The 15,498-nt window shown below is 45.3% G+C and overlaps 1 protein-coding gene across 5 annotated transcripts in view; it reads left to right on the forward strand.

Annotated features, from left to right (window-relative positions):
* Positions 1-15,498, forward strand: part of Med15 (mediator complex subunit 15) — a 64,537-nt gene that overhangs the window by 13,619 nt on the left and 35,420 nt on the right. For 4 of the 5 annotated variants that reach the window (XM_026777465.1, XM_005369978.3, XM_005369979.3 and 1 more), the window contains exon 2: positions 8,267-8,354. The exons of the other annotated variant lie outside the window; for it this stretch is intronic. In XM_026777465.1, the coding sequence (XP_026633266.1) occupies positions 8,267-8,354 (88 nt within the window). The remainder of the gene's footprint in view (positions 1-8,266; positions 8,355-15,498) is intronic. 5 annotated transcript variants of the gene reach the window in all.

The following is a 15,498-nucleotide window of genomic DNA, read 5'->3' on the forward strand; positions in this document are numbered from 1 at the left end:
GGGAATTGAACTCAGGACCTTTGGAAGAGCAGGCAATGCTCTTAACCACTGAGCCATCTCTCCAGCCCCAAGAAGTCTTTTCTTTTAAGATGTTAGCCGGGTGGTGATGGTGTGCGCCTTTAATGCCAGCCCTCAGGAGGCAGAGACAGGCAGATCGTTGTGAGTTCAAGGCCCGCCTGGTCTACAGAGTGAGTTCCAGGAGCGGCACCGAAGCTACACAGAGAAACCCAGTCTCAAAAACCAAAACCAACCAACCAAACAAACAAAAAAACCCCAAAAAAGATTTGATTTTTTTTTTTTTTCGAGACAGGGTTTCTCTGTGGCTTTGGAGCCTGTCTTGGAACTCGCTCTGTAGACCAGGCTGGTCTCGAACTCACAGAGATCCGCCTGCCTCTGCAAGATTTGATTTATTTTAAATTATGTTTCAGGAGGTTGTGCATGCAGTACCTGAGGAGGCCAGAAGAGAGTGTCCTATCTGTAGGAGCTGTAGTTGCAGGTGTTTGTAAGTCATTCAACATAGCTTCCATGTGCTAGGAATTGAACTCTGGTCTTCTGGAAGAGCAGTACAGAGTCTTAACCTCTGAACTATCTCCCTAGCCCCAAACATTTTCTGTGTCTGTGATACATTATGAGCATTTTCTCTTTTTAAAAATCATTATTTATTGTATGATTGCATATTATATATAATACACACACATGTGTATATTTTATGTATATGAGTGTTTTGCCTGTGTGTATGAATTGCACCGTATACACTTGTACTTATGGAGGTCAGAAGAGGGCATCAGATCCTCGAAACTGGAGTTAATTATGGTTGTGAATCTCTGGGTGGGTGCTGGGAAAAGAACATGGGTCTTCTATAAGACAGCAAGTGCTCTTAACGATAGAACCATCTCTCTAGTCCTTCTCTACCCTCTACATCCTTCTGAGACAAATTCTCACTATCGCAGCCTTGACAGACCTGGAACTCAGGCCTGTCAGCCTTTTACTTCCTGAATGCTGTATTTAGAGTGTGTAACTACCACACCCAACCTAGCTTAGTTCCCCTGTCCCTGCTCTTGGAGACAAGGTCTCATTCTGCAACCCAGGTTACAGGCTTGCGTTAATCTTCCTGCCTTAGCTGTCCAAGTGCCTTATGTGACAGGTGTGAGCCATCATAGCTCACTAATTCACAATTATTGTTTAACGACAGTATCTCAGTTTCTAGTCCAGGAGAACTCTGCCGGCCTCAGCCTCTACTCAGAAGACTGAGATCAGAAAAAGGGATGAGCCACCACATCCAGCTTTCATTATCTGATTTTCACCCCACAAATAATTTTCTATTTGTCTTGTGTTTGTTTTGTTTTTCCAGGACTGGGTTTCTCTGTGTAATCCTGGCTGTGCCAGAACTCGCTCTGTAGACCAGGTTGGCCCTGAACTCAGAGATCCAACCTGTCTCCACCTCTCAAGTGCTGGGATTAAAGTTGGTGCTCCCACCACCCATCTATAGGGCCATTCTTATTCAAACCACCACAGCAGGCAATTTAATTGTTTTCTTTTTGGAACTTGCTCTGTAGACCAGGTTGGCCTCGAACTCACAGAGATCTACCTGTCTCTGCCTCTTGAGTTCTGGGATTAAAGGCATGCGCCGCCACCACTCAGGAGGCAGAAGCAGGCAGATGTCTATAAATTTGAGACTAGCCTGGTTTACATAGTGAATTGCAGGACATCCAAGGCTACAAAGTGAGTGTCTCTCTCTTTCTCTCTCTCTCTCTCTCTCTCTCTCTCTCTCTCTCTCTCTCTCTCTCTCTCTGTCAAAAAGAAAAGTAAGTAAATAAATGTATTAGGCTGGGCATGGGGTATACACCTTTAATCCTAGTGCTTGGGAGGTGGGGGCAGGAAGATCTCTAGAGGAGTTTGAGCCCAGTCTAGTCAACATTGTAGATATAGTTCCAGACTAGCTAATGCTTTATAGTGAGACATTGTCTCTATTATTCTTGTGTGTGTGTGTGTGTACACACGCATGAGTGTAGGTGTAGAGCCTGCAGGTCAACACCAGGTATGTTCCTCTCTCAGGGTCTCTCACGGCCTGGAGACTAGCAAAGCTCCAGGATCTGCCTCTCTGTGCATTTGGAGCACCGTGGTTATAAATGAGTGCTGTTGTACCTGCCTTCTGTGTGGGGCTGGGCTCTGCATTCAGATCTTCATGCTTGGCACTTTGCCTACTGAGACATCTCCCCAGCCCCTTAAACTTAGAATGCATATGAATTGCAAACGTCATTGGCCCTGTGTTCATACACTGTTCTCAAAGGTAGCAATAAACTTTGACTCTTGTCCTCTGCATGTGCCTCTGTTCATACTGTCTTGTACATGCTGCTTCCCTAGGAGTTACACGAATGATCTGTAGATGTGCTTTGTAACCCTACACTGTATTACCTCTGCTTCTGCTCCCAGCCTTTAACTGAGGAAATGAGTAAGGAATGTTCACATTTTATGCCTACACAGATAATGTACTGTGCATAGAGGCACACTGCTGTTAATAGTTGTTTTTGCTTTTGGGCAGGTGGGGGTGGTGCTTTTCTATACTTGTTGGTAATTCTTCCCAAGTCTTCTTGTGTCTCAGCACAGTTAACCTTGAGCTACTTGCTGCTGGGTTCTGTCAGCTTTTTCTTGGGACCTACCTTCTATAGCCTGCAGGTGTGGCATTAGGGACTTTTCCAAAGAATAAGTCCCTAGTGGTCTCTCATTGTGAAGAGGGAGGTGGGAGCAGTGGGCAGGGCCTCCTGAATGCATGGAACAAAGGACACCTTTCCTTTTCTCCATGACAGATGATGGTAAAAAGGGTGGCAGATACCTTCTTTAATGTTTATCTCTGGTGACAAGCCTACTAAAACCTTTGTCATCCTGATACTATATAACCCTTCCTCAATTGTCTCTGGTACTCTATTACACATTCAGGGTAAAGGGTCTCATATGCAAACTGTGTGCTTCTATTCCAGGTGGCTGAACAGACTGTGTACGCAGGTAGTAATTTTCCAGGAGTCCACTTAGATAAGACAGTGTGGACAGAAATTTCTAGCACTTGGGAAGGCAGACAGGAAGATCAGAACCTCAAGGTCATCTTCAGCTATGTAGTGAGTTCCAAACCAACCTGGGCTACATGAACCCTACCAGTCTCAAAATCAAAATAACCAAAAACAATAACAAAATAAAACAAAAACAAAGCAAACAATAAAACCCAAGACCGGTAATCCCAGCACTCAAGGGGAGAGGAAGGAGGATCTCTGAGTTCAAGACCAGCTTCATGATAGAGAGAGAGACAGAGAGACCGAGACCCTGTCTCAGAAAACCACCACCAACAAAAACACATAAAAAATGAACCTTAAAGGGAGGGGCTCCTGTCTTTTGAGCTCAGGGTGGTGAGTTCTGACACCCAAAGGGGAAAGAAATCTTTCTATGCTAGACATCTGCAGGAGACCAGAAAAGTGGGTACCCTTTCCCTTCAGTGTGAACCAAAGAAGGAGTGGGCATTGCCTAGGGTGGTCAGTGATGAAGAGAGTGGGTCAGAGTCCTAACAGAGCTGAGCGGGTCCTTGGGTGATAGATAGCCTGGTCTGTGCTTGTTAGACAACTATGGGAGGGCTTTTGTACTGGCTGGCAGAGCTCCTCTGTTAAAGATACCCAAGATAAGTCAGTCCAAATGAGGTGGCTTTGTCCGAAGGAACTGTGGGAGCTCACTGACACCTCACCTGGGAAGACAGTGATGTTACTGTGTGTTGGACTGTCTTTAATAGACGGAGCCATCTCTGCACAGTTAGGGTCTCTGCCCTTTCTCTTTCTTTTTCTTTTTTTTGGACAGAGTCTCACTGTGTAACTGGCTGTCGGGGAACTATATAGACCTGGTTGGCTTCAGATCCATCTGTCACTGCCTCCCAAGTGCTGGGTTTAAAGCAGTGGTTCTCAACCTTTCTAATGCTGCAACCCTTTAATACAGTTCCTCATGTTGTGGTGACCCCCAACCACAAAAGTATTTTCGTTGCTACTTCATAACTGATTCTGCTATTGTTAGGAATCATAATGTAAATCTATGACATACAGGGTGGTCTTAGATGACCCATGTGAAAAGGGTCGTTCGACCCCTGAAGAGATCATGACCCACAGGTTGAGAACCACTGGATTAAAGGCTTGTGCTATGATGCCTAGTCCCAGCAGGGTTTCTTAATGTTTCACTCATTGCTGCTTAGGCAGTGCCAGGCAGTGCCTTTCACATATACCATGCTTCAAGGGCAGCTGTGGAAGTCAGGGTACCTTTCAGTCTCTCTTGTGAAGGGGGAGATCTAGGCCTGTAATCATTAATCAGTCCCCAGGATGCTCCATTTTAAACCAGACACCCAGGCAACTATGGCTAGAATGGCAACGAGAAGGGCACTAGTGCCTGGCTCTAAAGAAGACAGGATGCTCTATGTGTCAAAGTGCTTGGAACGCATTCTGTGGGTGGGGTGGGGAGATGGCAAAGCCTCCTTCAGGGTGATCAGAAGGAGCTGGATAGCAGCCAGGTTTATTCCAGGGTGGCCTAGACCTGATCACAGCCTCTGACAATGTCTGTGGTCTTACTGTAAGGGAGGACCTGAACTTTTCCTTAGGAAGAGTCCGAATCGGGCCACGCCCAAGACTTGCAGGAGTAAGGTGTGTCAGGGACAAAGTGCAGCACAGAGGAAGGCTGAGTGCTTGGCTGCTTTCCACTCTACTTGACTAAAAATAAGTAAAAATATTTCAAAATATGGTTTGCTTCTGGCTTTACTAGATATGAAGAGACTGCAGGCACCGTGAGTGGGATGTGAGATTGGCAGAGCATGGTATTGTTCTGCACAGCTTACAGCAGATCTGGCTTCTTCCAGTTGAGGTTGTATCCTGTCTATGTGGTGTCGTTGTGTGTGTTGTCGTGTGTGTTGATGTGGTGTGTGTCACCCCCCACCCCCCAAAGTATATTCAAGTTTGTTAGAATAGAATTATCTTTCATTATCTCTAGTGGGTTGATGCTTCTTGAACTCGGGGTCTCTAACAGTTGACTCCACACCCGTCTGTATGTGTGACATTACTCTGCTGGGAGACTAGAGCTCACCCTCAGCAGTGTCCCCCTGGCCTCTGGTGATGCAGAAGAAATTGATGATGTGGAGCACCGCCTCCAATATTCCTGGAAGCGAAGTACCCTGATCTGACCAGGCTTGTTAGGAACTGTAGGAAAGAAAAAACGCTGCCTTAACTGAAGTTATGGCTGCTGGAAAGTTTCTGGTAGTGTTTGTTCACCAAGATTGATCTGATTAGGTTCTATTCCCAAACAAAAGGAGACAACCCTGATTTACAACAGGCCTTTAGCCCATCCCCTACATCAAAGGAACGGGCCTTTAAAGGGCAGCTCAAGGGGGAGCAGAGGGTCTCAACCACTTTTAAGTCCTGATCTGCCTTTAAGTTCCCTGTACTCTTTTCAGGAGAGCCGTACTTTTTCCAGGTTTCCTGATAGAATTCTGATCCTTGGTAAACACTATGAGAAGAAAAACACTGATGTACTTAAGAAAGAATGCTGGCAGTGTCTTCTGCAGTGAAACTCCCCCATCTGCCCAAGTGGCCAGATTTATAGTCTCCTCTCTGTTTAAATTGTCCAAAGTGTAACCTGGGACCTGAGGGAGATTTAAGGATGACAGCGTATGTGGAATGTGTAAGCTAAGGCCTATATAAGCAGCAGGTAAAGTTTTCTGTCCGCTTTTGTGCGGTAGCCACAACCAGTCATGTGCCATTACTAAAGAGCCTTTTCTTTTTCCTCTCCTGGCCTTCGAGTCCTCAGTAGTTTCTCACTGGGAAGGCATATTCATCCCATGTCCTGGTACACTGCCTGCCACTCACCAAGCACATCTCTTTGTCAAAGCTGTCACAGTCGGCCATGCCTGGACCTGTCTGTCCTCTGCAGGAAGCTAAGGCTGTACTTGTCAACTAGTTCTGTGAAAGTAACTGGTAGCTGCTTGGGAGTGCTCTCTTAGGAGTCTGGCTTGGCCTAAGGTGACAGCTGCTTCTGACACAGAGCCCATGTTTGACTTGTCCCCTCAGATTCCTATGCCTGCTCCCCTCATCCTGTGTGCTCATCCACAAGTTTGTGACTTGCTGGCCTCGCTTAGGACCTGGTGTTGGAGAGTGTTCTGCACCTCCAAATTTTTACTAAGTTTCTGTGGCTGTTTACCTCTCAGTCCTTTTTCTACCCTTGTCAGAAGGTGGAAAGGGGAATAGATAGGACTCTAGGGACACAGCTGAGGCATGTGTTAATCCCGAGATTCTCCAGAGAAAAACCAGTTCCACCATTGGGGTCAAAAGCAAGCTTTTATTAAAGTATTAAGTACCAACCCAGGTGGAAATTGTTCAGGAATACTCCCTGGAACTTCCAGCTCAGTGGCCCCAAGACTTGTGTTGTTGGGCTTCTGTGGCCGAAACCTATAGGCCGCCATACCTTCCCATGAAGCTCTGTCATTATTTTTCAAGAACTGCAACTCCGAGAATCCCAGGAGGTAAACCTGTTCTTGGGCAGGTGAGCCTATAGGTTATTTAGGTTCTATGCATGCTTCTGAACACAGGTCTGCTTCATCTCAGTGATTTTATCACCTATCAGGTGATGTTTTCCTTTCCAGTGTGGAAGCCTTGCAGCCTCAGAGTGGCCCTATTCCTGCATGTGTCTGTCCCTACATGTCCTGTGGACTGGTTCTTGGTACCATTCTACTTTGTTACTCCCATGTCTCTTGTGGCTCCAGGGACCTTTCTCTTCACACAGCTGTTCTACACCCGGATACCTTGCAAGCAGGCACCTGCTGCTGCCATCTTGTCAGAGTCAGACCTTCAGAAGTAGATAGGGGAGGTCAGAACTTCAGATACGCCTGCTAATGAAGGATGTAGCAATGTAATGTTTTACATTTAATTGAATTTATTAATTATTGGGGATAGGGAGGGTATGCATGTGCTATGACATGCATGTGAGGGGTCAGAGGACAAGTTTATGGTGCCAGTTCTTTCTTTCCACCTTTTATAGGTTCTGGGGATCAAACTCAGGTTATCAGGTTTGTGCAGCAATTGCTTTACCTGCTGAGTATCTCACTCGTCCCATGATATGTTTGCTATGTCTCATCATTGATACTCCTACCCGTGCTCTCTCCATGATTCCAAAGGTACGATGCTGTAGTCCACACACTTGTTCTTTAGTAAGTAGACTCAGTTGGTTTGTGTTTTGGAGGTCAGAATGCTTTTGAGTACCAACTGGGCTGAGTTAAAGCTGAGAGCCCCCAACTTACTGATTTGTTTACCCACAAGTCCAGTGCTGCAAAGAAAAGACAGGCTGCGAGAAGAGCAGAGTAACCAGGCTCCAGGCCTCAGGGCCACAAGTTAATAGTCTTCTTTCTAACAGATACATGCCTGCTTTTTTTTATGTGTGTGAATGTTTTGATTGGATGAGTGTATACATATGCACGCAGAGGTCAGAGAAGGTATATTTCCGGGAACTGGAGTTACAGGTGATTGTGAGGCACATGTGGGGGTTGAGAATCACACTCTGCCTCTGAAAGAGCAGCCAGTGCTCTTAACCACTGAGCCACCTCTCCAGCCCCTACTTGTTCTTTCTATGTGTGTTCAGGTAGAGGGTGGCTGTGTGCACTCTCAGAGCTCTGTTTGGTCCACAGTGTGAAGTAGAACCTTTACTAGGATAGTCCTTTTATATCTGTGTATGAAATTATTCTAGATGTTTTGTTGCTGTTTTATATTGGTGTGAACTGTCTTGTGTTGTTCTTAGTCGTTAGCAGTTGGAGCTGTCCTCTTTGGCTCTAGTAGGCAAACATGAATTGCTGCACACAGATTCTTGCCTTTGGGGGAATGGACAGTGGCTGTGGACTCTTAATTCTGCAGGGGAGGAGTCTGGAGCCGCAGTCCCACTCTACTCAGATGTCACTCAGGCCTAGAAATAGGGGCCCGTTGGCCACCCAGTAACCGAATTAACAGTGGTCTCAGTGCTGATTGTGAGCAATCTCTGGGACAGTCCCTTTGTCCTTCATGCTCAGGGACTTCTCTTCTTTATGGTGTCACCTTCCTCCCTCATCTCCTGGCCCTGCCCTTACTCTTGTTAACTCTGGCCACTGCTCTGCCAAGTGCCTCTCTCTTCATTCCTCTCAGGATTCAGCCAGGTTGGCTTCCCCGGGACAGCAGCTGTCTAGCAGGGAGACCTGCTAGTGTATGTAAATATCTCTTCTTTTGTATTTCAGTGAGGATGCCATGAGGAAAGCTGGTGTGGCCCACAGTAAATCTAGCAAGGATATGGAGAGTCATGTGTTCCTGAAGGCCAAGACCCGGGTAAGACCCTGCTGGCCAAAGTCCCCAGCAGAGCAGTTCCAGGAGGGGAGTGTTGCTGACACTGAGACCCCTCTGTGCAGATCCTGTAGAGGGGAGTGCTTGCTTGCTGATCTCGGATACAGCTAACGCTCCAGAACCTCCCATGTTCATGGAATAGGCAAGACTCTGGATGGGCACTGAGGCTACAGGCCCTGCCTCTGACCCTGGCCTCATTGCTGACCCTGTCATATGTATGTAGTGGGCTCTGTGGTGCCTACAGAGAGTTCCTTGGATCCCACTGCTCCTATGGAAGGAGAGGCTGCCTTTGTGTTCCCAGAGCCTACACATCCCTGATGCCCAAGGATCTATTTCATCCCTTTCTCTTTGGTTCCTCTGTTCAGAGGGGTGTGCAATGTTTGATAAAGTTGAGATTAAAACTTCCCAGGTGGAACTGGAAGAATTTCCAGGCTGGTGCAGCACTGTGGTCTTAAGGTGACCTTTTCCTAGTGTGTTAGTTCCCAGGAATGAAGATTAGAAGTGAAACAAGAAAGATGGCTCAGCCATTATGAGACCATACTGTTCTTTTTTTTTTTTTTTTTTTTTTTTTTTTTTGTTGGTTTTTCGAAACAGGGTTTCTCTGTGGTTTTGGAGCCTGTCCTGGAACTAGCTCTGTAGACCAGGCTGGCCTCGAACTCACAGAGATCCGCCTGCCTCTGCCTCCCAAGTGCTGGGATTAAAGGCGTGCGCCACCACCGCCCGGCCCATACTGTTCTTGAAGAGGACTCAAGTTCAGTTTCTAGTACCCATGTTGGATGGTCCCGCTCCATGGGATTGCCCTCCACAGGCACCTGCACTCTCGTGTATATTACCTACTCCCATTCCCACCCCACCCCCACACAGTTTTAATTTAAAGCACGGTATGGTGGTGCATGGCTTTAATCTTAACACTTAGGAGGCAGAGGCAGGTAGATTTGAGGCCAGCCTGGTCTATATATCAAGTTAGGCTACCCAGGGCTACAAGTGAGACCGTCTTCAAATAAATAAAGTAACTAATCCTTTTTTTAAAAAAAAAATCATGCAAAATGATGGAAATGAAGTGAAATTGAAGCAGAGATGGAAGTGTGTTCTTGTTCACGTGTGTATGGAAGGAAGAACAGGTTTCAAGCTTATGGATTGCTCTGTGGGTGCATGATAGACATTTTGTTTTTCTTTTAAAAACGTTATTGAGATTGCACTAAGGAACTGTGAAATGCATCCATTTGAGGTATATAATTCCGCCTGAGTCATGTGAAGTTATTGCAATGTAATGTTAGAATATTTTACAGAAGCTTGGTACCTATTAGCAGTCATGGCCCACTTCCCCTTGCTATAGCAGCCACTCACTTACATATTGCTGTGGGTTTTCCATTTGAGCTTGTTTTAGAAACATGATCACAATGGTTTTTGCAAGTTCAAGACAAAATTCCATGGTGTAGACTAGGCTGGCCTCAAGAGAGATGTCCTGCTTCTGTCTTCTGAGTGCTGGAATTAAAGGCATGTGCCAGCGTGGCTGTCCCCGATTTCTTTCTCTGTTGAATTAATTATATTCCATCATTTTCTGTATATTATTGTATCAGTTAGTCTTCATTTGGGTTCTCATTTTTGGGGGGCTATCCTGAATAATAGCATTATTTTACATACTCACATACTAGCTTTTATGTAGATTTATTTCATCTCTCTTGGGGAAATGAAAACTCCCTACATACTTGGGGTTTGAGTTTCTGACTCATAGGCACTGTTCAGTTTTTCCACAGTAGCTGCACCGTGTGACACCACCGTGTGAAGTCCCACAACAGCTTAAGGCTCTGTCACTCCCCACAGTTGTTGTCTCTGTTAATACGGCCGTTGGTGACCAGTACTGTGATTCTGATTGGTGTTTGTCTAGTCAGTAATGACATTATACATCTGGTTAGTGCTTTTGAGCCACGTGTAAACATTCTGTGGTAAGATGTCTGTTTTTATCTTTTGATGTTTTTAAATAGCTCTTTATATATTTGGATACATAGATCATCTAATTTACAACTCTCTGGGAGATGAGATATTTTATTGTTTAGGTCTATTTTCTGTATTGTTGTGTTCTGTTCTGCCATGTACTGCTATTGTTAGAGATTCAGGCAAAGCCCTCCCATCACTGAGCTATATTGAGACATGGTCTTTCTATGTAGTCCTTGCTATCCTGGAACTTGCTATATAGACCAGGCTGGTTTTGAACTCACATCCATTACAGTTAAAAGAATTTTGGTAGCTGGGCAGAGGTGGTGCACACCTTTAATCCCGGGCAGAGGCAGGTGGATCTCTGTGAGTTCGAGGCCAGCCTGGTCTACAGAGCTAGTTCCAGGACAGGCTCCAAAGCTACAGAAAAACCCTGTCTTGGAACCCCCCCCCTTCCAAAAAAAAAAAAAAAAAAGAATTTCGGTAAAGACTTAATCGAAGCCAGGCATGGTGGCACACATCTTACATCTTTAATCCCAATATTTAGAAGGAGGCAGAAGCAGATGGATATCTGAGCCCGGACTGCTCTACAGAGTGAGTTCCAGGACAGCCAGAGCGACACAGTAGCCATACTCTATCTCAAAAACAAACAAACAAAACCCCAAAACTCAAAAAACAAAAACAAAATGTCGCATTCAGTCTCATCCAGCAAGGAATGACACGCGACACATTGGAGCTCTTCTCACTGCAGTTTATTCCAGGACTTTATTCACTTTCTCTCTCTCTTCCCCTCTCTCTCTTTCCTCTCTCCTCTCCCTCTCTCTCCGGGCAAACCTCTCCCAGCTCTTAAGTAGGCATGGGCTGCCAATCCCGGATTGCCAGGTGGGCACTGCCCATAGGTTCACGCATATGCAGGCAGCTGATGATCATTGCATGATCATAGCATAGGTCAGGCCTTAGCCATCTCAGGAGTTGATCATACATCTCCATCAGGTGTGACACCACGCAGCTCGCTACAACAAAATATTTAATTGAATCAACTATTTCTATTTCTAAAATGTAAATTCTTTTTGTTCAACTTTGCAGCTTTGTTTATTATCTTAGTTCATGACAAGCCAGTCTGAAACTTAGTGCCTTAAAGGATATAATAACCCTTTAGTTCTCCTTGGTCTGTGGTTCTGGAGTTGGAGGTGGTTGGAATTGTCTAGCCAGTCTATCTTCTGCCTTTTCTTGGGGCTGCCTGTTGATTTTCATGAGAGGTGCCTTAGTGGTCTCTTGAAGCTGTCTCTGATCCCTGACTCCAGCAGTAGACCTGGCTAACTGGAGAACTGCCATGAGAGCAGCGCTGACTGATCTCTCTGGATTCTGTGGATTTTTTTTTTTATTTTTGAGACAGGGTCTCACCATAAAGCTTCTGACTGACCAGCTCACCTGTGTCTCCCATATGCTGGGATTAAAGGTGTGCACTACCACACCCAGAAATGTCTGTATTTTTTAATGACTTGACCTCTTTTTACCTACTGTTCCCCATGGAGGTAGGTCTGTGTCTATTATTGGAGTGAGAACCTTCCTACCCAAGGCACCTTGGCAGCCCAGGTTCCCTTGTACTCCCGGAGCATTGAAGAGAATGGGTAGGGGGAGGAATTGGAAAGTCAAGAGTCATAGATCATGGAGGAAGGGAATGATCTTTCCTTGAAATCCTGGTACAGGAGACAGCACCCTCTGCGGGTTTCTGTAGGCTCTGCGCTCATGTGCACCACCCTTCACATACATATAATTAAAAGTCAAATCAGAGATGGGATAGTTTCTTTGGGGACTTGAATAACAATAGGAGACAAAGGTGGAGGTCATTTTTTTTTAACAGATCTTGCCTCAATTATATTTGTAAAAACAGCATATGGTTCTGACCATCTGCAAATAGTGCATAGGTGTGTCACACCAGTCCATCTGTCTTCATGTTGGCAGACAGAAATCTTTTCTATGGGACTTCACAGAGGCCTGGGCACCTGTGGGAGCCTGAGCTGGTGCTGAGGCCTCTGCCTTGGTTTGAACCTTGAGCTATGGTTCACAAAGTCTATGACCCTTGGCCATGTAGCTTCTACTCTGCTTCCCAGACTTGGGTGAGCAGTGACAGCAGGACGGCTGAGTTTGCGGCTGGCATCTTGGGCTTCACCAGGGCCCTGACAGCCTCTGCACTTGACTCGTCTGCACTGTGTGCCTGCGTCATCTTCAGGGCTTTCTTCTGTGCTTCTAGACAAAGTTCATGCTCCTCAGGTACTGTTGGCCCACCCTCTTAAGAGATTCCTATCTTTGTGACCAGGGTTTCTTGATGCCATTTTTGTGCTGTTTTTGGGATTGATTGTGTGTGATGTGTGTGGTTCCTGGAATGGCCTGTGGCTCCCAAAGTGGCTGGGACCAGAAGAGAAACTAGGTGAAGGTAATTTTAAAAGGGAGGGTAATTTTAGAATTAATAATTTTGAAGTTTATTCATTAGGTTCTTTATAGTATGTACTGGTAGCTTAAGTTGAAGAGAATAAAAGTGGGCATGGTGGTGCAGACCTTTAATCCCAGAACTTGAGGTAGAAGTAGACCATTTCTTTGAGTTGAAGCCAGCCTGGTCTACTAAGTGCTTTCCAGGCAAGCCCCACTCCAGTGCTACATAAAACGTTTTTGGTTTTGGTTTGGTTTGGTTTTTGAGACAGTGTTTCTCTCTGTGTAGCTCTCTGGCTGTCCAGGAACTCCCTCTGTAGACCAGGCTGCCCTCGAACTCAGAGATCCGCCTGCCTCTGCTTTCTGAGTGCTGTGACTAAAAGTGTGCATCGCCACTGCCTAGCCAACTTTTTCTTTTTTTTAAGATACTAGCTAAGCTTTCTAAGCCCTCATTCCTTAAAGGGCTAGTTCATACCCCCCCCCCCAGTATCATTCTAGTTTGGTCATTTTATCTATGAGAAAGGTCTTTTATGGGAAATCAATTTTTTTTTTAGTTATCTGCTCTTTTCTGGTTGAGACTGTTCATATTTGACACATAATTTCATAGACACAGCCAATCCATTTTCATCTAACTCCAGCCCACAAGTTACACATAGAGAAGACAATTTCAGCATCTTAGCCTTCGAAAGAAGCGAGGTGGGAACAAAACACAAGAGGGAGGCACTTAGGTTAATGTTTGTAGAAGCCTGAGAAGAGACTTATTTATTTACTTATTTTAATCGGGGTGGGGTCTCTGTTCTTCCTGCTGCCAAGGAGCTAAGTCCAAAATGTCTGTTTTTAATTAGGACAGCAGTAATGGTGACAGTGTCTTACATGCTCCTGTAGTTTCGCAGGAATTAGTGCAGTCACATATGGATCTCATTTGTTAGTTACGTCTGCAGTTAGGTTTCATAGTGTTGTAGAGCTGACAGCAAACAGTTCCGGATTCCAAGTCATACTCATCAAATATGAAAAGCCTGTGCATTTTCCTTGTTCTGTGTCAGGGGCGTTTATTGAGCAGTCTAAGCAAGTATATAGTATATACTATAGTCCAGTTGTTCCTTCTGCCCAATATTCCTTGGCTGCTGTGACCAACTCTAAAGAGGATTTTTCTTAAGAAATGACTTCACGGGGCTGGAGAGATGGCTCAGAGATTAAGAGCACTGGCTGCTCTTCCAGAGGTCCCAAGTTCAATTCCCAGCAACCACATGGTGGCTCACAACCATCTGTACTGAGATCTGGTGCCCTCCTCTGGCATGCGGGCATACATCAAGGCAGAATGTTGTATACATAATAAATAAATAAATTAAAAAAAAATAGTAAAAAAAAAAAAAAAGAAATGACTTCACGTCCTCGTGGAGAGTCACTTCTGTCAACCCCATCCCCAGCTACCTGGCCAGGCCCAGTGTCCTAGCCTTACCTTCTGAGCGCTGGGATCACAGGCTTGTGTCACTACACTCTGTCTGTGCAGTGCTGGTGATTAAAGCCCAGGCGTGTGTAGAGGCCTGCACTGTCCTATCAAGTGGGCCACATCCCTAGCCACAGGCAACAGCTTTCTAGCTGTAACTCCAAACACAAAGCATCAGAGGAAAGCAGGCAATTCTGCTCCATCAAAACAACCTTTGAGGCTGCGGAGATGACTCAGCAGCAAAGGCACTTGCTGCCGAGCCTGATGATCTTTCTCTGCCACCCACAGAGAAGAGAACCAGCTTCTGCAAGTTGTGTTCTGTCCTCTACTTGCATGTTCATAGCATGTCTACCACATGCTATAGTTAAGTAGAATATAAACTTACTGTGCACTATAGGACTTACCAAGAGAGTGAAAAACCACCCTTGGCATTACATACATACATTGCCAGAAAATCACTTGAGCATAACATAGAAGACTCCCATCTAAAAATAAAGCAGACAAGACAAGAAGCAATGTTTACTAAATGTAGAGAAATCAGAGCCCTTACATTGCTGGGGGGAATGTAAATGGTGCCCTGCTGTAAAGAGCAATATAGTGACTCTTGAAGAACAAAGGCACGGCACGCTCCATGTATATTTTCATAGGTATTATTTAACATAAATGAAAATATCCAGATAAAAACTTGTGCAAGTATGTCCATATTATCATTCATAAAAGCCAGAAGTGGAGGGGGTGGACAGATGGCTCAGTGGTCATGAGCACTGACTGCTCTTCCAGAGGATCCAGGTTCAATTCCCAGCAGCCATGTGCTGGCCTACAACAGTGGTAACTCCAGCTCTAGAGCTTCCAGTGCCCATTTCTGACCCCTTTGGTCACTGCATGCACATGCTGCACGGACACACACGAGGCAAAACTCCCATACACAGACTAAAGTCATAACTTCTCTCAAAGCCCAAAGTAGAGACAGTTCAGATGCCTGTTAACTGGTGGGTAGATAAACAGAATGTGTCCATATGTAGCAGTACTGTTTGGCCATATAAAGTATGAACTGTTCATGCGACTACAAAGTGAGTCTTAATAATATGGCAGACATTCTGTATACGAAGTTGAACAGGCACAAAGAACTGCATTTTGTATGCATTTTGCTAAGGTATTCATAATTGGCAAACTGATGATGAATTACTAGTGTCCTGTGGCTGGTGTAATAAATGATTGCAGATGTAGAGACTTTGGTCTCTGAGTCCCATGCCTCTCTCTCTTGGGGCTTTCCTTTCTCTCGAAGGGTAACACATGTTTGTATTTGGCTAGTTTTGT

The sequence above is a fragment of the Microtus ochrogaster genome, unplaced genomic scaffold, assembly GCF_000317375.1.
Source record: "Microtus ochrogaster isolate Prairie Vole_2 unplaced genomic scaffold, MicOch1.0 UNK68, whole genome shotgun sequence".
NCBI classification, from domain to species: Eukaryota; Metazoa; Chordata; class Mammalia; order Rodentia; family Cricetidae; genus Microtus; species Microtus ochrogaster.